The 21,379-nt window shown below is 46.1% G+C and overlaps 1 protein-coding gene across 1 annotated transcript in view; it reads left to right on the forward strand.

Moving 5' to 3' along the window:
• Positions 1–21,379, forward strand: part of LOC144168516 (uncharacterized) — a 105,007-nt gene that overhangs the window by 31,102 nt on the left and 52,526 nt on the right. Inside the window, exons 23-34 of the mRNA XM_077697485.1 lie at positions 722–1,828; positions 2,490–2,558; positions 3,558–3,635; positions 6,302–6,443; positions 8,622–8,818; positions 9,040–9,230; positions 9,914–10,112; positions 11,184–11,252; positions 13,526–13,576; positions 15,700–15,759; positions 16,535–16,651; positions 17,279–17,347. Of these exons, the coding sequence (XP_077553611.1) occupies positions 722–1,828; positions 2,490–2,558; positions 3,558–3,635; positions 6,302–6,443; positions 8,622–8,818; positions 9,040–9,230; positions 9,914–10,112; positions 11,184–11,252; positions 13,526–13,576; positions 15,700–15,759; positions 16,535–16,651; positions 17,279–17,347 (2,349 nt within the window). The remainder of the gene's footprint in view (positions 1–721; positions 1,829–2,489; positions 2,559–3,557; positions 3,636–6,301; positions 6,444–8,621; positions 8,819–9,039; positions 9,231–9,913; positions 10,113–11,183; positions 11,253–13,525; positions 13,577–15,699; positions 15,760–16,534; positions 16,652–17,278; positions 17,348–21,379) is intronic.

Raw genomic sequence — 21,379 nt, forward strand, 5'->3', positions numbered from 1 at the left:
TTTATCTTCAAATATATTTAAAGGGTTCGGTCTTTCTGTTATTTTTAAAGGGGGTTTGTAGAAGTGAAATCAAAGCTTAAACACGCATGACTTAGTTTAGGAGCTAGTGCAGAGCTCATGCACGAGGGGAGAAACCTAAGGAAGTATACAGGCTGAGGGATGTTGATGAGATAAGAAAATTACAGCGCAAAGAATGGATGACGCAGGATGAAGCGGACGAAAGTCACGGAGTAAGGCGTTCGCACGGCAGGGCAGCAGTGATGACCTTGTTTCAACATAATTATTTCGAGGCAACCATAAGAGAAGTAGAATTTTATGTCTATTAAGCCTTGCCCACTTAACCGAGGCATCTTTCTGACAATTTAATTTTTACATGCTGCCACGAGGTTTTCATCATCATCATGAGTATCATCATCATCAGTCTACTTAGTTACACTGCAGGAAGAACTCCTCTCCCATTGACCTCCAAACGTGCCTGTCCTACCTGTCCTACGCATCTCCAGTCCATTCTTTGCCCCCTAATTTCAGCAGTAGGCCAACGGCAGATTTTTGTATGTGATGCTGTAATTAGCATTTTTACTCCCATCTGTAGTTCTAATGCGGACTTTTCCTTTTACGGTGCTCTCAATATTCATCTTTTTATTGTACTGTTGTATTTTTTCTTTGTTGTAGCTGTACCGCTAAGATAAGCATGTGCACATTTCTTCTTTTTTCTCCCAAGATTTGGTAGCGACGACTGTAGTCCCGACGACAACGACAGAGCTTGACTGCGAGGAATGCGTTTCAAATGAGGTTGATTCAACCACAGCCACCATCGACAGATCTCGCATCGGCGGAACTCCGTCCCCTACTCCCCCGTCTTCAGTAACCGACTCTGGAGGGTTCACAAGGGATGTTAGCAGCGGTACGTCCACCAGGGAACAGACCACTGCCGAGGTGTCCACCCCTTCCCTTAACAAGGACATAAGCACAACGGAAGGGGCCACGACTGATGGCTTCACTACTTACGTCCGCCACAGCACACCCCCCACGGAAGAGGTTACTAACCAAGGATCCACCAGGGACGTTAGCAGCGGTACGTCCAGCAGGGAACAGACCACTGCCGAGGTGTCCACCCCTTCCCGTAACAACGACATAAGCCCAACGGAAGAGACCACGACTCATGGTTTCACTACTTACGTCCGCCACAGCACACCCACCACAGGAGAGGTTACTGACCGCGGATCCACCAGGGACGTTAGCAGCGGTACGTCCAGCAGGGAACAGACCACTGCCGAGGTGTCCACCCCTTCCCGTAACAACGACATAAGCACAACGGAAGAGACCACGACTGAAGGCTTCACTACTTACGTCCGCCACAGCACACCCCCCACGGAAGAGGTTACTAACCGAGGATCCACCAGGGACGTGCACGGAGGTACCGACACCACCACGGAAGAGCTAAGCACCCAAGGTTTGACCGATTACGTTCGCGACCGTACGGCCACCCCTGAAAAAGCGACCAGGCACTACAACCCCACTGAGGCCACGGCGCCGGCGCCTTGCGTTTCCGAGTGGACGGAGTACTACAACATTGACAGCCCTGATGTGGACGACGGTGATGTGGAGGAGCTGAAGGACCTCAAGGAGCTGTTCCCGATCTGCGAGGGGATGCGCATCGAAGACGTGGACTGCAGGGCCGACATCGGGGGTAACATGACCGACTACCGCAACACGGGAGACGTGGGCGTCAAGTGCTCGAAGGGAACCGGCCTGGTCTGCCTCAACTGGCTGCAGCCGTCCGGGAAAAAGTGCCACGACTACGCCGTCAGGTTCTTCTGCAAGTGCGGTAAGGGGCCCGAGTCATGTTGCTCTAGTTATAGTACTGCATGAAAAGGATACCAACGATCGCTACAAACAGAGAAATGAGAAGCACATACGGTAATCACTTGAAGATTCATGTGCACGAGGCATATTTAGGTTGGTATGCAGACAGGTACACACGGTTTTAAGCTGTTTTTAGTATTTATTATTCGAAAATGTCCTGTTTAGAGCGGTAATTTTAGTGAGAAGCAGACCTTAATAGCCTATGATGGCTAAAAGATGGAAACCGTACTTCCTTTTTAAGTTGAATTACTGAAGGTTTGGGGGGATACTTGATATATGTACAAATGTAAATAAATTTTTCCCTTGCGACTGGGCTTGTTTGATTTTATTTCATAATAAATATAAAGTCTATATCACAACATTTTCAATTTTGGACAAGTATCTTCATACAATCGCCGTGCAATCTGTGGAGAAATAATGTTTCTTTATTCTGAAATGGGAACCATGTAGGTTAAAAGATACGTGCTTTGTGATAACAACACCGAGTTTGGGTTTTGCTTGTAATTAGGTTATTATAGTTAAAATGAAAAAAAAAACGCAATATGAGAAAAAGCGCAATTCAAATCTTGATGAAAAATGGTCGCAACGGTTTAAACCTTGCACATTTCATTCTTTTTATACAGATGTCGAACATTCAACGACAACCCATTCCAGCGGTGATACCGGATACGAAACGACGACACATGTTTATGGTAAGTCTGACTTCACAATCATATATACATCTGCAGCGCTGTTTATGCAACTTCGACCAAAGATTAGTAGAATGAGAAACACTAAATTTCCCCGCAAGGACGTAATAACAGTAATTCATGATTGGGTCGTTTATCCAACAATAGTTTAACATTTTAATTAGTAATGAATTAGATTATTAAGGACTATTTAACCAGTGAATATACCCGTAAATTTTCAATTACAGAGTTGTTAAACATAAATATGTTACACGGGGAAGTTATACATGGGAAGACGTTATGGCGATGGAGCAAAATATACAAATATGGTTCCCTTCTGGCCTCAGGTTTCCTTACCATTCGCGTCAATTTCGGGGTCATTCACGGTCCCCTTCCAATAAGACATATCAGGCTTTCAACCACTGCAACAAGTAAACAATTTCGTGTTTCCGGTGCCAGATTGCTAGTGCGTGTTTACTGCGTCCAGATACCGCTGTAAGCGCCGTTTCTAGGCGAGCTTGTGCTGTAGTAATTAAATCACAGATGATGAAAACTTAGAGGGTACATTCAATGTCCTTCCGCTCTGCCTGTACTACACAGTACTAAATGCATGTGCGTCTGCATACGCAAATTCTGGCGCAGCTGGGTTTCGAAAAAAAGCGTATAACGAAAGCAGGAGTTCGTCTCGAATATTTAACCTTGAATAAGTGGCATTCACCCCAAATACAGTGACGCAGCCACAAAGGAGCGTACTTAATGAAATGCCGTGTTTGCTAAATAAAGGAGTGTAAGTTGCCATGTAATAACTAGTATGTATATAATGCCGGCAGTACTATCTATCAAACCCACTAGATTGACACGAGTTACTGCAGATTTATATCACGGTAAACGTTGGTAACCCGATTTTCTCTTTGCGAAGAATTGTTGCATATTGATGTAGCCGTCTATCAGCTTTTTTGGGCGGCGTCAGAGCAATTGAGCCGATCAAAAGCTCACATTGGTGTATCTCTGAAATTCTCACAGAACCCACAGAGGTCAGCGGGACTGCTACACTTGTCACAGAATCGAAACCGTCGGCAGAAACGACGTCCTTCACCACAGGTAAAGGTCACATCTTGTGCTTTTGGTTAGAACCTGAGTATACGAGATCAGCATACGAGCATAATGGAGCATATGAGCATAATGGTGCCATGGGACAATACCTTGAGTACTGGCAGCCATGACACCGTGCGCGTAAGAGTAAACCGAGTCGAAGTAAAGCAATATTATATGGGGGGAGCTGTATGGTAGGTAAATATTTGTGTCTAATTTTAGCTTATTCGATAATGGTTTACGCTGTATAATTCACCTTCTCACAGTACCCCCATATAACAAACCCGTACGAACATTTTTTTTTTTATTTTTATGGTATTGCTTTGTACCCTGACAAAGCTGATGCTTTTTGCACAAGGTAGCGAAATTACAGCATACGAGTTTTCTGCACTGGCTTTCTTCGAATATTCCTCATTTTCCGGTATAAATCATCATAAACTATCATCATAATCATCAGCCAGCGCTGTCATACTTTTTCTTGCCGGTAGCTCCGTTTTGCTACTTTCACCGTCGGATACAGTGCTTGCTGCGGAGCACCCTTTAAAGGAAGGCTTCGAAGATGGTGCATTTGGCCTGTCACGATGAGCACCTTCCCAGTAGCAGCCACTCTTTTAAGTGCAGAACACTTTATGGGATCGCCTTGACGTCTTAGCTCGTTAACGGTCGATGCGACTGCCGGAGTCCGGTGGCGCAGCGAGATAAGGGACCCAAGTAGAGCCTTCTGTACCGGCATCAGGGGGTCACGCTGAGGCTTCGAAAAACAACGCGGTTTAAATAGTCATAACTGGTCGAACCTTGTGAACCGCTGGCGCTTGTCACACATCTACCCATAGTTTATAACGAAGAAAACTGCAGGTACATTTCAGGCAAAATCTGTGTATATAACCGGCAGCCCCCGCGTTCATGTAGTTAGGAACGCTCGCTTAGTTGCGTTTTACGATAGTAAGCAAAAAATAAATAAAATAAAAGCGGCCGCGCTAGAAATAAATGGCGCGTTCGAAATGCTGTAGAAAGGCTCAAGCCGCGCAAGAAAAAAATGGCGCGTTCGAAATGACGCAAAACATCTCCAGCATACGAAATTAAAGCAACCACAAAAAGAACAGAGCTCCCGCTGTCGCTGTTTCAGGCAGGGGGCGCGCGAACACTACGGAGGCGGGAAATTTTAATCGCCTTGGGTGGCAGCAGTGAGCGGATAACGGCGCTGCAGCCCATTATGGCGAATCACTGCTCTGCACTTCCGAAGGCTTTCACATTGAGTGGAACGGCTTTAAATAAAAAAAAAAAAAAAAACGAAATGCCAGAGGTTTGCCGCTCCACTGAATTCCACACGAGTAAGTGGTGTTCAGTTACTGCATCGGAATATGAACAGGAGGTTGCTGCGTGTGTGATAACGGGCACAGGAGTGGGTGAGTCTGACCGGTAGCGCAGCACAACGCCAACACAAATCTGACGCAGCGGGCGAGAGCAACCACATGAATGCGCACACACTCTTGGAGCGGGAATAGGAGTTTCATGACTTAACCAAACGCATATCAAGTTAATTAACTTTCTCGTAAAGCTCCTGCATCGTATCGTGCTTAATGGGTGAGCACAACACTCAGAACACTTTATTTTTAAGGCGAAAGCTTTACTACGCTACATCTTTAGAGGTGATCCATCGCGTCGCAATGACCTTCAGCCGATGATGTATGAGCTGAGCCTTTTTTATCGGTTCGCATGCTCGCAGCTTCACCTCTGCGGCACCAGTGACTAGGCGAGGGTAAAAAGCGGTGGCTCGGCCATCTGTGCAGGCCCTCCAGCGCAAGCAAACCACGTGGCCACACGAGGGTTTAACAACATATATAGAAAGAAACTGCGCTCACAGAGTTTACAGGAACAAAAACTAGAAAATGCATGACGCACGCACACGAAAGCGTTGCTTTTCTATCGGCTTTGTCGGCGCTTAATTCCCCAGTGTCGCCTTCCATGGCGCGCCGGCTGCGTAGTCTGTGCGTGAGCTAACGGATGAATCCAATCACCTGGTAGATACAGCCGGAAGGCGGACTGTGAAATCTCAAGAAAAAGCAAACATTCACGAAACACTGTGTGCACAATCTCTGCTTTTGGTCGTGATAACTAGGTTTACAAGTGTTAAACCAGAGCCATTTTTTCCCAAGTGAGAAATTATAGAACATTTGTTCAACGTGGCTTTAAACAGCGTGGACTCCTTTTTACTCGCCAAGTTCTCAAAGCTTAAATTGTCATTTTACGCACCAAAGCTGCACCTGGGCCATGACAACGACTACAGGTTAATTTAGACCACCTGGGTTTTGTTGCACCACCAGCACTCTCGTAATTAGGAAAAAATACAGCTACGCAGCTCCTTTCGCCTTGAGCCACGACAGCGGGTACCATTTTTACGATCAAGCAAATCACTCAGGTGTGACTTGGCTGCGGATATCACGACCGAGAAAATGTGGTTTAGCAACACTACCCTGTCCAGCTGAGGTTATGCAGTGGTGCTACCAGAATGTATAGCTGCACAACGTAGCAGCGTTACGCGTTAGGCGTTAGGCGTTAGCATTTTCATGGACATAACGGAGCAGTGAACATGGGTAACTTTTGGGTGAAGGTCGCAGGTTGCGGGGCGAAAGCCGCCTGTAATGAGGAGTGCTCCTTCATTGCTTACTTCGCAGTGGGAACCCTGCCACCCGGAATAGGCGGAATCCCACCGGATACAATCTCAACGTGCTTCGCCGGCTGGTCTCCTTACGTCGACACCGACCAACCCAGCACGGATGGGGGAGACTTCGAATTCATCGACTTGCTGGAAAAGAGGTTCGAAGTAGACCTATGAATGGCAATTCAAAGAATCGTGATGATGCGCGAAAGTGATGCGACGCTCAACCTCAGCTACAGAGTAACACGCCGATGTTATGCGCCATGACACAGAGACATAAAAAATGCGATGGCTTATACGTTCTCCTGCCCCTGTAATACACTCGAGGGCACTGCAAAACTTCTTATGTAAAAAAAAAATTTTCGCAAATATTACGGGCAGCACCAGTTCAGACTGTCCTAGAATGAGCGCTGAAAAAAGCGCAATCGTGGTGACAAACCTTCATGGCTGTCGATAGTGCCGCAATGGTTTTCTTACTCACAGGCACGCAGTTCGGAATCTAGAATATTTAAATTCTGCCTTTCTCCGTGTGACGGCAGGATCTTGTTAACGCTCTCAACATCGGATCCTGCTCATGACATGGAACCGAGGTCTCATTACCAGAGGTTGAATTATTAAAGGTCGACATTACCACACAAGTAAAAGTAAGCTGTGCCACAAGACACGCGCGCTGTTCTGGCTTTATTGCTGAGCGAGCGATCATGCATTCACATTTTTGCAGTACTGCGCTGCTCTGTGAAGAAGCTTAACGTCCTCACACAATTAGGTTGCTTTCCGAAGTGGACCATGACATTGCCTTTCGCGCAAGTGTAGAATAATGTATGAATAGATAACCCACACTGGTTCCCTTCAAGTTTAGCGTCCAGGCTAATGTTTTTTGTTCGCAGCCGCCCTTAAAATGACACGAAAAAAATTAATAATCGGGCACCGTAAAAGTGACCTCTCTTTCTTATCATTATTGCGCGAAACTTTGACATCTTCTGTGGCAGCGAAGAAGACAGTTACACTAGACAGGAAGGAAACGATGACGCAGAAGACAGGTCAGCACTCTTCTGTCTTCTTCCCTTCTTCTGTATTCGATCTCTGCGCTGCCCCTCAGGATTTTAAACCACTGCCAAACAGCTCAAATGTCCATTCCTCTGCGCAGTACTTTGACATAAATGGCCGTCAGTAGTGTTCAGGGCCTCTTGGCCAACTGTACATAGCGGGGAGCTGTTTGCATGATGCAATTGCGGACTGAAAGGATGACTACAGCCAAAGTGGTAAGGTTTCTCGCAATTAGCGCCACCAAGGGTATACAGTGCCTGCATAGCACTCATATTGTCGACCCGCCCCGCGGTATCTCCCCTCTATAACGCCTCCTTCCATCCCCACCATCCCCTCGCCTGCTGGCAGGTTAACCTGGATGCGCACCAAAACGCGCCTAACTGTGCTCTCTGTGCAATTTCTAATTTGCTGCAGTAGGATCTTTACCCGCTCACCCACTTTGCCTTATTTCCCCTTTGTTCGCTCCCCGAGCAATATTGGGCACCAACTCCAAAAACCACCACAAAACGTGCCTCAAATTAACATTCGTAAGGGTCGAGTTGCAGTTTTCGGCGTCATCGGCACCTTGTGGATTTATGTTCTTAGGCATAACCGTCTAAGGGCAAGACGTTAAACAAAAAAAAAAAAACTGTGGTTGATTCCTCTGTAATAGGAATCGGTAAAACACGAAAGTGAAATGTGCAGCGAAATCTGCAGCTGAGCATGATTTGCGGGTTGACGGCTGTCTTGTGGGTGTGCTTGGTGAGCGGCGGGTCGCTTCGGCAAAGGTGTACTGGCGTCATTTCCGTGACGGATATGACGTCAGTTAAATCTTTGAGTATCCCGGTATAAAACACTTTCGAGTTAAAATATGAAACCCGAAAACAAACAAGCCTAAGTATAAGGTAATCTTTAGTGCTAAAGGTTGCTTCCCCGCAAGAAGTCTCTGTGTCCAGGGGTGCACCCTTTAGAGGCCGCTTGCTTCGTTGTACAGGCGTCACTTCCGTGAAGGGTATGAGTCATTGAAATCTTTGTGTATTCGGGAATAAAAACACTTTCGTGTTAAAGAAATAAGGGTTGATTTTTGTTTTACTAGTTGGATTATTGGAAACTAATGGTATCGTTGCGACACGGCTCCTCACCAAATGATTTGTGTGTTAGCGCGTAGTGTCCAATTCATAGGACGTGGTGAATTGCGGGAACTGGCAATAACCATGCATTTCAACGCAGTTTTCACCCGTGACAAGCCGTCCCAATCGCTGTAACTTGTTGATAAAGCGTATTCTCTACCCCTACTCTTCATCCACCAGGGCGTGCCGTGCTAGCGACGTGAAGGCCATCGAATGCAAGGCTGTTCACAATGTTACGGGGGAGCTGATCGAGTGGTCCCAATCCGGCGACAACGGCGTCGAGTGCCTCAAGGACAAGGGCCTGTTGTGCTTCAACAGGGACCAAGGCGAGGGAAGAACATGCAGCAACTACAAGATCCGCGTCTTCTGCGTCTGCCGTGAGTGTCGGTCTAGGTGTCCTAACAGCCCGTTTAATCTCTCTCCTTCTTAAAAGGAGACTGTTTTTGACCGAATTCTGTAGTTCCACCCCATTCACTTCGCATTTCTTGTTAGCGGAAGTCTACAGCCTTAGCTAAGCTCTCGACGTTGAGAGAAGGAATGGGACTGAATCTCTGATGTCGTCACTTTTGTTCGTGCTTTGTTTCTTATGTCTCCTCAGCTCCTCGGGGAGGCCGGACAGATTTTACAGTCTCGCCGACCGTGGCCACTCCCCTGGTGAGGACGGAGCCACCGCCGCCCAAGGACGAAGGGTCGACACAGTGTGGCTGGACGGAGTGGATGGACGCCGATGACCCCGATGCTTCAGACAGTGACATGGGAGACCTCGAAATTATCGAAGACCTCCTCCAGGTGAGGTGCCCACGACAGCTGATAATGTACCTGGTATTGAACACGCATAGAGAGTAACTTTCTCCGACAGACGCGCACTTTAGTGAATTTTATACGTGCGGAATGCTTCGAGCATGTAGAGCTTGATCACGGGAGCGCGTCAGTTCTTATTTACGTGTTTACTTATTACAGCGGAGTTGTTATAGGCTAACTCCTCTGATTTTTGCGTGCGTAGACCGAGAAAAGCTACACTTCGCCTCCTTACTTGGGCCCACCCTCCCCCTTCAGCCTTTTTTTTTTTTTTTTGCTACCGGCGCTTCACCTTTGTGATATAAGATAGCGTGTATTACCTTTGGAAAAAGTCCTTCTCAGCAATGTATTGCGTTTACAAGGGAACCCGACTTATGGAGATCGGTGTAAGCTTAGTCGTTGTAAGCTGCCTTTCTCACGTAATTTGTTGTACAGTGAAGCCTACTCATTAAGAAATAGTAGGCGGCAATGGTTGCGTCTAAGGGCAATCAATTTTTATACCGCGTCTAGGAGAAAATGTGGCGTGTCTAGGAGCAATCACTTTTTATGGAGTTTCTCACTCGAACCTATTTTGGTTTTGAATCGCATTGCCAATAGCCGAGAGTCGGCAAGTTTTTGTTAAAGTGCTGCTTGCAATGCTGCTTGCAAACCTTCCTTCCTTTATTTTTGCGCAGCATCGTAACGGCTCGTGCACGCCAGCGGACGTGGAGAAGATTGAGTGCCGCGTGAAGTCCACTGCTCTAGACTGGAAACGGAGCGGCCAGACTTCCCTCTCATGCGACGCGAATGTCGGCTTCCGCTGTTACAATAATTTCCAGTTGAAAAAATGCGAAGACTACGAAGTACGTTTGTTTTGCGCCTGTCCAAAACCAGGTAAGCTAAAATTCCATTAGCCACGATTACTGGGATTGTTCTACTACCGATGAAGTTGCTTGGAAACAGTAACAATAAATATTGCAGCTAATACATCTGGGTTAAATGAGCACTGGAATGAACCTGTGAAAGAGCACGGTAACACATTGAACAGGTTCAGAATAGACACTTAAAATCAGCAGGGGTAAACGAAAGTAAACAGTGGTTGACTGTGGGAGGGTCGCGACGGTAACATGATTTTAATCAAATCTGTGCAACAGGATGCATTTCTCGGCTAACAAAATTAGAGTGACGTATAAATACAGCGTAGTTAATAAGCATGTGAGGTGCACGGAAAAAAATTAGAACAAGTTGAAGATATGGTTCAATTGCATTTTACAACGTACTACGATGCAAGTGTCGCTGCTTTTTCGGAAAGGTGCTCCACAAGGTCGCAAAAGAAAATGATATTAAGCTAACTGGTTCAGCCTCCATACCCGAAATTGAGGTGTTTTACATTTCCCTAAACTGCCGATGCGAAAACGGCTTCCGACTTAGTGTGGCCCCATGAGGTTAAAATTCCGCACTTGTTTCCGTATAACCTAAAATTGCCGCCAACCTCGGCCCCGATAGTAGGGATAGTTCTCACTGGTCGCTTTCGGTTTACAACAGCTGCATGTTCACATTGATCCACGCTTGACACGTTCCCGATGATGAGATTTACTCACGATAAGACTATAGTCATGATACACTTCATCGTCTGGCTGTCTTACTACGCGTGTCATCAACATGAACGCATGGTTCAGTAGGTTCGTACGGCATTGCTTGCTTATGAAACCCTTATGCAATTATTCTGTCATTGTTGAACTGCGTGGTGGCAAGGATTGCTAGAGACCTGAATAGTCCTTGTTTTTATTTTTTGTACAAAATAACAAAGCCAGTGCTTCGTGAATACGAATAAGTTTGTGGCCAATACGAAATTCTTCGCTTTCACAGAGTGCGTTCTAGAGTGATTTGATAAATGATGTTCATGTGCTCGCTTTTTGTCGCAGCCATTGACAAAAGCTTCTGAAATGTTCTTTGCCTCCGTAGGTGAACACGAAGAGAGGAAAACTACCACAGCCCTGCACTCGACGCCTGTCCCTGGAGGACCTGACGTGGGTACGGTCAACCTCATGTCGACATATGCCTCGCGAGGCGAAGTTCTTGTGTCGCTAGAATGGGTTGAGTTCTTGTGAAACAAATGGACACAATAATTACAAAGATACTGAAGCGATTTGTGAGCATTTGTAAATATGCATATTTGAACGGTAAAGGTCTTTAAAAATGGGTGCCATTGATTTGCTGTCGTCGGCTGCGATAACATGCCAACAAGTCGGGAGCGTCAAATTTAGCAAATCGGTAGCGTGTTTAGAACAAAGCTCAAAATTAATAGAAAAATTAAGCAAAATCAAGATATTTGAGGGTTAGGTAGCATGCAAACACCATGTAAACCACACTCTAATACATTGCCGCAGGTAGGCTTAAACACAATGCTCCAGCATCACCAATCAACGTAAGCGTGCAGATACTATTTTTAAAGCAAAGCTTTACTACTTTCGTCCAGCGGTTTCGTCGCGGATGCGCAAGTTCACCTTTTGACCGCAGACACCCCCCTTGCGACACACCCCTCGAAGCGCATCGCGTGATTCGCCAGGTCCGCTGTCGGCGCTGCGCACAAGGTTCCGTTTTCGGTCGTTCTGCTCAAGTAGCGGCGGCGGCCGCGACAGGAGCGGCCGCTCAGCTGATCGGCAGCCGACCAACCCCGCAGCCTCCCACACATGCGGCGCTGGGTCGTCTCGGGCTACGTGACTCATCCTGCGCCACGTTCGTCGTGAAAGAGCAACACCGCGTTCGCCGTGAATGAAAGCGACGCTGGGACTCGTTCTGTGAGCGTTGCACGAAACCTAACGACTTCGAACCGTGGTCGGCAGCACAGCTACATCAAAGGTTAACCAAGCGAAACCAAGACTCAGCCAGGCTGAGCCAAGCTTTTGCTTTGCATATCCAAGGTTAGCTGAGCGAAGCCGCAGCCATTTCAAGTGCAAAGCACTTTAAGGGCTCGCCTTGTCATCGTAGCTCGCTGTAACGGTCGATGTCAAACGACTGCCGGAATCAGGCTGGGCCGCGAGATAACGGACCCGAGTAGACCCAGGCGTTCCGTCGCAGGGCGTCCCGCAGAGGCTTCGGAAACCAAGCGGTTTAAATATACATATCCGTTCGAAACTCGTGAAACGCTGGCGCTTGTCATACATCTCACCGTTGTGTAGCGCAAAAAAAAAAAAAAATCTGCAGGTACATTTTACGCAAAATATATGTAATTAACCGGCAGTACCCGCGTTTATTTAGTTCGGAACGCTCGTTGGGTTAGTTTGTGCGATGGTAAGCGAAAAAAAAAAGGCAGTTAAACGCCGGCACGTGCGGGAGGAAAAGCAAGCACAAAGAGAAACTCCCTCTGGTGCTGTTTCAGGCATGGGGCGCGCGAGCACTACGGAGGAGGGAAATTTGAATTGGTTTGGGTGGTAGCAGTGAGTAGATAACGGCGCTACAGCCCATTATGGCGAATCACTTTCTCTGCACTTCCGTAAGCTTTCACGTTGAGTGGAACGGCTTTAATTTTTTTTGCTCTAATCGCAAGCTGAGCCTTTTCATTTGACAAATTTCCACATTTGTTCACGCTGCTTGGTCAATCTGGAGTGTTGTGGTGAAGCCAATCTACGGCAATTTCTTGGGGTGAACCGTGGTTTCATTGAGGTCCGTAGTGCGGCGGCACCGAGTGGGGCAGGGTATTTCCTCGTCAGCCGCCCAAGGCAGGTAGATAAGACTCCAGACGTGGCCAATAAAATAGTATATTAAATTGGTTAAACTGCACAATTCAGCCACAGATGAGACTGCCGAATTTGGTGTTCTTTTAAGCTACAACACATCTTCGATAAAGCAAAGTGATGACATTATTTAACCGAGCCAATCCTCTTGAGCAGCGATGTTTCAGGTGCGTTTTTGTAGCGTGAGCTACACTGGCTGAGGTTGAGCAGTTCCGCGTGGCTCCTGGAGAGCCGTGCGACGCATGTGCGAGGAGCGCACGTCTCACGGCGCACAGCTGGCGCGCCGGAAACGCCGCCACCGCAATGGGATTGGATTGGATTGCGTTTGAAATCGTTTTAGCATCAGTAAGCATGATAATCAGCTAATCCTAGACAACCAGGACACCTAAAAATAACCAGCTGAACCTTAGCTCACGCTACTAATTTTTTTAATGCTCAGCATATCTTGGGGAGCACCGCGACAGGATAAAACCCTGCTCAGAATAAAACCTTCGTTATTCAACTCTAACGCAATATGTAGGTGGGAGCCCTCGCGGTATAATAAAGATCTTTTTTTTTTTCGTTACGCAGTTGAAACTGAGCCATACGGATCGTCAACGCCATCGGTGCAGCAAACCACAGGCAAGTTTTTTTGTTGTTGCTTTTATTATTGCCTAGATTAAACCGAACTCGCCCTTACTCTCCATATTCAATGTAGCGCATGGAAGCACAGGGTAAACTGAAAGGATGCCTTTTTTTTTTATTTTAAGAGCACTTTTGAATGAAACTTGGAAGTTATGTGCGTTCGGAAAATGTATGTGGGGAGTTAGTTATGTTCTCCATCCGATATGACCAACCTGAGCCTAAAAATGTTGGCGCTTGGTGTATCGGTAATGGCAAAAAAAAAGTTTTTGATGTAGGTAGGGCGTTCGGCGGCATCTAGTACTCGCCCACTGACCATGCACAGCAGTCACAATTTCTTGCTGCGCCCCACATAATAGTTACATGAAAGATTAAACGAAATTACAAAAATTACACGTACGAATTACACGACGAAGTATAATTATAATTATATTATCTGTGATCTCGCATGTATTGAAAATGGCGCTTTGAAAAAGTTATCCAAATGCCTTACTGCCTCAACTTGAGTGGATAAAGCAGTTCGTTCGTTTAAGAACTTCTCCTAGGGCAGGGCTTCTTGCACGTTTAGAGGCATCAGCGAAAAAGTGAGGCCTCATCCGCGTTATACCAGATGGAGGCCATACTCTGCAGTTACATTGTTTCTTTTAAAGACGATAGTTTTTCTTGGACTACTTAAACACAGAAAGTTTGGTCTGTATGTCTGTCTGTGACTCGATTCAGCCACCCGGCCAGAATGAAACAGGATCTGCGCAATAGTCTTATATACACACAGCCAAATCTAAACATCAGTGTTCATGTCAGTGTTCATACTTGTCAACATTGTTGAACAAGAACAAGACGTTACGCAAATATAAGACACAAAATAAATACATAAGTGATAGTTGCAGCGTTCCTTTATTAAAAAATTCAGGGATGCTTGGTTTTTGCGATAGCAAATGAAATACTACATCAACGGCAAAAAACTGTCGCCTGCTGTTGGCAGCGCCACCTCTTGGCGTCATTTAAGAAATCTAACGGCAATTGCAATGAAAGGTTCCTCTAGATGGGATCCACATTCCGCTTCGAACGCTCGTGCAGTAGGCCATCGTGGCTCTATATAGAACCACGATGGTTCTATATAGAACCCGAATGTTGTAGTGGGGTTCCTAAATTCACGCGCGTCTCCGCCGTACGGTAGCGCTGGCATCGAGACACGAGACTTGGAGTAGTAGAACGCGGTAAATTTAAATTGACTTGAGCAAACCTCTACCGTGTTATCTTGGTAGGAACGACACGGGAAAGGAACAGCATGAGAGGTGAGGGGAAAAGGGAAGGGAGGTTTTTACTTGGCGGGGGCGTTAGTCGACATTTGCAACGAAAGGAGCAGATACACGGCCATTTTTTTTAGATGCGACTGCATCTCATTCACTCGCCTTGTCCCTCCATACGGCGTTGTTGTTGTCCGTCCACACCCCTCCCGCTTTCTCCTCGCCGCGCGAGCTGCGCTCTCCGCCGCTCTCCGCCGCTCACCCCCTCTCCTCTCCGATAGCGAACACTCTCTCGCGAAGGTCATTGGATTGAATTCGATTGGATTGGCTTGGCTTGGCTTGGATTGGCTTGGATTGGCTTGGATTGGATTTGGATTGGATTGGATTAAAGTGGATTGTGTTGGATTGTGTTGCGTCATAGCCACGCCACGTTGCGACATAGCCGCGGCAGGGGGTTCACGGCACGTTTCACGCGATGGGAGAATCAACCTAACGGAAACAACAACGGAACCCCCTATGCGTCGCATCTACACAGGGGTTCCCGCGAGGGGAGGTGGGAGTAATTTTAGTCGGAATGTGTGTTATTTGGGACAGCGAGGCCGATGAGAGGGATATACATATACTTGTTCGTTACGATATGGGATAATGTTGGAACCGTTGTGGCCACTAGCACAAGGACGATTGCTGGCGGGCCACGTTTCCGGAGACCACTTTCGGCCGCACCTAAGTTCACAGAACGAACTATGGTTGACCGTACGAAGGTCGAACACTCGCTCGGAGCACAGCGAATAAATCTGCGCCACCGATATTTTGAAAAATAACCATTGCTTCGTTGAATGACCTCAGTTCGGTGTCTGGTATGTCTTCCACATGCAGAAATCCAAGAAACGACTACCAAGTCATCATTTTTCAGTACTTGGACAGGTTCCGGAAAACGTGAGTATGGAATCACCCTTGCCTGGATGACTGTTAGGTTAATGGAGCACTTTTTCACTTCACCATTTTGTACTTTTTGTGCTTTTACATCTTTCTTTTGCATGCGATATTTAGAGCCTTGGTTCCGTCTTTCCTGTTAGACGAATATTCACTATAGGCCTGATAAGATAAATTTTGTCGAATACATTTGTATGTAATAAATTTACTGTGTCTCTCACTACTGAGGTGGAAAAATCTTGAAAGGTCACTTTATTTGGGCAAGACGAACATTGAATAAATTTCTTAAACCAGCTGCAGTCAGTGCTCGGCAATGAGTAAACCACGCAAGCAATGAACGATTTTGCTATCAGTGATGCCTGAGTAAATGAATGCCTTTTTAGCGTAGGGCGCATTTACCCCGTGCGGCATCGAGTATGTCATTGCATTGTAAAATGTTAACACAAGAGTCCATTATTACCGTGTTAGTTTTTGTCATAAAGACTTGGTATTGTGTTTGTCGTTACCGTGAAATGCGCTAGATATGCAGCAAAACGTTTTCAGGAAAACTGTCAGAATAAATGTTCCCCCCTGTGATATTAAGAACGAGTGCCCAACAAAACCAACCACATACATAGGGAAAGAAATTCGAAACGTGCTCTTCACTCGTTTTGCGGCTTTCATTATAAATGCAGTGCAGATGACTGGAGCAAAAGAATGCACGTGAACAATGAAAAGTCCTAGCTTGTAACCTAATAGGTGGAACCCTTTAGCTCCCTTTATTTTCGCTTTGTTTAAGGCACTGATACAACTACAGAACCACCTGCAACAGACGTGTCTGAAAGTGCCTCAACCAGCGCTGAGGCGGGAACTACCGCTGTTTCGTCTGTCGACGTAACGTCATCGCCTTACGGAGGTAAGTGCCTGCAAGTTTCACATCGACACGCGAAAACGAACTTTGAATAAGTGATCCAAGCGTGAGGTTATCGTATCTATGCCGAAACAACGCTTTTTGGTTCTTTTTTTATTTTCCTCTTTTCTGTACTGTTCGGAGCCGCGATAAGAACTCCCCAATATTTTGTTATTTATTAGTTTTAATTCACAAAAGTCGTCAGAAGTGGGTAGCGGCTTTGGTTTTTGCTGGCACTGCACGGTGTTAAAACGTACGAAGAGTGCGAACACGACGCAGCAGAAAGAACCGCAGACATGAGGCGTAGACAGTAGGAACCTACTGTTGAATCCTTTGCGGGAATCGGAAGTCGCACATGCGAGAGAAACTGCTGGGCTCAGCGAGAAGCAAAGTTGTTATGCCAAACGTGAAGCAGTGAATGGGAATGGAAACTGCACTAACCACCGTAAACAAGGCATACGGTGACCGGCAGCTATCAGTTGAATGTGGCACGTTTAGTTGTTTTCCCTTGTAGGCTGTTGGGAAGTTTTGATACGACTTTTCTGTTGCATCGTCACTGGGTTGAGTGATATTTTATTGTCGTTATTGACACGCGAATACTATGCTGTTTTTTTAATGCGTGTTGCCTTCCAGGAAGTACATTGAGAACCACAGGGGAGCATCAAGTCCAGTCGACGTCGCCAACGACGGGGCAGCCGACTGGTGAGCTATAAATTTTGTGGCATACTTTCAGGCAGAACTTGATATTTGTAAATGCCGCGACGTTAACGCGATTCACTCGACGATGTCCTCGCTACATCACATTCTTATCTTAAAAATCCAACTGCGCGCAAATTAACGAGGACGTGAACACACTGAAGACACCACAAGCGCAGATGGTGTCTTCAGTGTGTTCACGTCCTCGTTAATTTGCGCGCAGTTGGATTTTTAAGATGCGTCAATACCAACTTGCCCAACTTTCGACCATATCACATTCCTAATTGTGCCTGGTATAGAACACTAAAAAATTCTGCTTATAAGAAATGTTCATATTTATTTCGTGATGTATTAGTCGGTACGGGGTCAACATGTATAAACTGGTATAAAATAATTTTATGCAAATATTCAAAACAAATTTCAACATTGGGTGCAAGTTATCACAGGACTCCATCGGTTGCTGCATCTAGCAGTTCTTTGCATCATTTGCTTTACCTTCGCCCTTAGATCTTCGCTTGTCTCGCTGATGTGATTATCAAAGCTTCTATAGACGCTGCTTAGAACCAAAAAAGACCCGTCCTTCGAGAGTTATCTGGCTTCGTATTACCTAAACCTCTCTCATAGATGTAGGCTTCATCGACGTTAAAAACATGATAAGTTCGGATTTTTTTCCGCGTGGCTTGGTACCCATTATTGCTCTGTGGCTAAAACCCCACAGGATCTGAATGAAGCGGAGGCTCTTTTGAAAGGCTTCACTGAGTTCCGAAAATCCCACATTGTACAAAATAGAAAAACACCTTTTTGAAAAAGTCAATTCATGGGCCAACAGCAGACAAGAGCACGGTATATGAAAGCTGCAGGACATTTATTTTTTGTTTACACCCGATCTCAAATGCACATGCCTCGTTCGTATCTTATGAGCAAAAGGAAACGTGTTTGTGTAAGGATGAAGACAGGAAGAAGAAGCTCCAGAAACACAAAAGGATGGGTGCCAACAATCGTATGCAGCTACAACGCAATCTAACGAATTCATCGGGAACCGCGAATTATTTCGTTAAATATAGAACTTCGTAAGATCGGGATTGTTATTTTACAAGCACCTGATTCCATAAATTTAATTTCTAAAAAGAGGCGCATCCCAGCAGCTACCATGACATCGGAATTGCGGCGCCGCTTGCCTTCCGATAATTTAGCTATGCGCTATAAGTCCGCAGTGAAAATATATATATAACAATGAAATCTCAAGGGTTCTGGCGGAAACGAATTTATTTACGGGAAAAAACAGCGTCTGAGTTTCGCCTGCGTGCGCTTCGTTAACATTGGGCGGACAGAGTTTTCGTAGCACGCAAGCGCGTTCAACGCGTCCTCGGTTCCTCCGTGAGGAGGCCCAGCAAAGCGCCTGAGCAAGTCAATAGCGCCCATCACCTGGTTTGGAGTGGGCATGGGAGCTTCAGCTAGCAGTTTCCGGGTCGTCAGCATCCTCGGACGCCGCTTGTACGCCTGAAACTAACTGTACGATTTCTTCATCGTTCGCTCAGATAGTCGAGGAAGCGCAAATGTACTGCCACCTCGTTAATCCGACAAATATTCTCTCAAGAACTGAGGAGATTTCTCCTTCTTGCTCTTGTTGAGGTCTTCGGGAACTCGATAAAGCCTCGGCAGGGGACGGTCGATACCGACGTGCTTGAAGCAGGTGACCATGACGTGGCGCAATAATATTCGTGGCGTCTAATGAAACACATTCGAAATTTTTCTTTTTTAAATGTGTCTGTTTCTCGAAATACGTCGTTAAAACGGAAATGGCGCTGAATCTATTTCGTTAGTTCGAGTTCATGGAAGCATTGAACCGTATAGGTGCCTGCGGGGGAATTCAAATTTGTTCGTTAGATCGGGAAATTCGTAAGATCAGATTTCACTAGATCGAGTTTTGACTGTAGACGCATTTGTCTTGGGGCCCTATTCTCGACTGCACAAATTGCCGGCATTTCGCCCATGTTTTTTTGCGTAAGCACGACGTAAGCAATCAGTGACGTGCTGCACCTATAGCTATGACGACATGCAGTGTAATTTGACGAGTCACTCATAATGATCGCTACCAAGGTATCAAATATTGTGCAAGAAAGATATAAAAACACTTGGCATGTACTATAAAAATTAAGACGGTAGCTGAGGCTGACAAGAAAAACACATTTCTGGAGGTCAAATTTGGCGCCAACACCACAAGGCGATCGAGTAACGTTGATCCAAAAGCGAGCGAAAGGCGGATGTCAAGCTAAAGAACATCACACAATTTTTTTTACCGTATCTATATATTTCTTTCAATCGCTTTTATTAACATAGCTGGGCTCTCTGCTTCAATGCAAGCTTTGTTGCGTTATCACCTTCCCTGCCGCCACCGCCGCCACGCCATCGTCTGCTGCTATGTTACAAGTTTATGGCGTGATCACAGAAAAAGACGGCCGCGACCATCGCTTCTATGACACATAAGAGCAGCGAAGCGCTACGCCTGATAACCGTGGAGCACACCGATGTCGCCGATTCACTCATTCGTCAAGCTCGACTGCAATCAGCGCTGTAATGAACTAAATAGTCACTTTTTATTGTTATTTTTATCTTGAGTTCGATCATGTGACCCAACAGCTTACTAGGACAAGCATGGACAAATGCCATGCATTGGGTTCTCTTTGTCATAGAGAGGCTTGTTGTGCCCTCTTATATTGCGGTTACGCCAAACAAATAATTTTTATTTCATTGCCAAACATAAAAGCAAAATACTGCATGTTATTTGTATGTTCCATGATCGCTGACTTGGAAGCAGTTGAAACTATAATTTTTTTCGGTAGGAAACATGCTTTAAACAGCGCGCATGCGAAACTGCGCCTGCTGCAAATTGCCGCACATTTCGCGGCGCCGTAAGCCGGGGCAATATTGTGCCCTATTTTGCTTGTATTTTGCGACAAAAACAGCCGCCATTTTCAAGCTGTTACGTAGCATTACGTCACTTTTACGCAGGCTGAAGTTGCCAATGCATGACGTAATCGTTCCCGCCAACTGTTTAAATTACGTCACGCCTTCTCAGCCAATCACAGAGGGGGTGTGTATTACAAGCAGTATTGTTGTTGAATAGCAAAGACAGGCTTACGTTGTCATGTCCGCTGCATTTAGTCTGGTTTTTCATTGCCGGCCAAGAATTATGCGCCTTTAGTAACGAGAAATAAGGCAAACTTTAGAACTGGTGTCCGTAGACGACATGAAACGTCAAAATGACGACAGCACACACAACCGCTTTGTCAACCGGAAGCACGTGACCAAAATTGAAAGCCAATCAGAAAAGACTTCCGGAAAATTTCCTGAATTGCCGGCAATTTGTGCAGTCGAGAATAGTGCCCTTGGCGGATAATTTAGACAGCTAACGGGGCACGTCAACTGACGGCCGAACGAAAACACACACTTGCTAAAGCAGCAACACGAGGCTGGGGAGCAGTTACAAATGGGGTACCAGTTGCCTATGAACGACAACAGCACCTTCTGCTATCCCGCAAGTTCTTTTTAAACTTGTGGGTACCGTCCACGTTCGACGCTAGGAAGCAGAGAGGCATAGTCTATGATGGTGGCAAACACGACGCTGCTTTGATTGGTGCGAATCCTGCAGTCCGAAAGCAATTAATGGCTCATTGAGCGAAAATCCGGTGTTGGCGGCGCCGGAAGTAGCGAAACAGCTGCTAAGCCAACGTGACTATGAAGCGTTCCATAGCTCCTGCTTTACAATATTAAAAAACAAAGAGAGGGCCGCGTTGCTAGGAAATGCCTGGGCATGCGCAGTCACATGAAAAGCAGAGAGAACGGTCATAGAGTTTCATACTAATATATACAAGAGGGAAATTTGGCGCCACTGTCTAGGGGAGCCATGCGTCAGCGAGTGTTCCGTCATATACAGCGCAGGCACGTTCCACTTGTTCTTGGCATGGCTCATGAACAGGCTGAAAGGTTGGCTCGCTGCAAAAAAGCAACAATATTACTGTAGAAGCTTCATCAAAT

Source organism: Haemaphysalis longicornis, unplaced genomic scaffold (genome assembly GCF_048455015.1).
Source record: "Haemaphysalis longicornis isolate Haplotype H1 unplaced genomic scaffold, Haemaphysalis longicornis Haplotype H1 scaffold_2, whole genome shotgun sequence".
NCBI lineage: Eukaryota > Metazoa > Arthropoda > Arachnida > Ixodida > Ixodidae > Haemaphysalis > Haemaphysalis longicornis.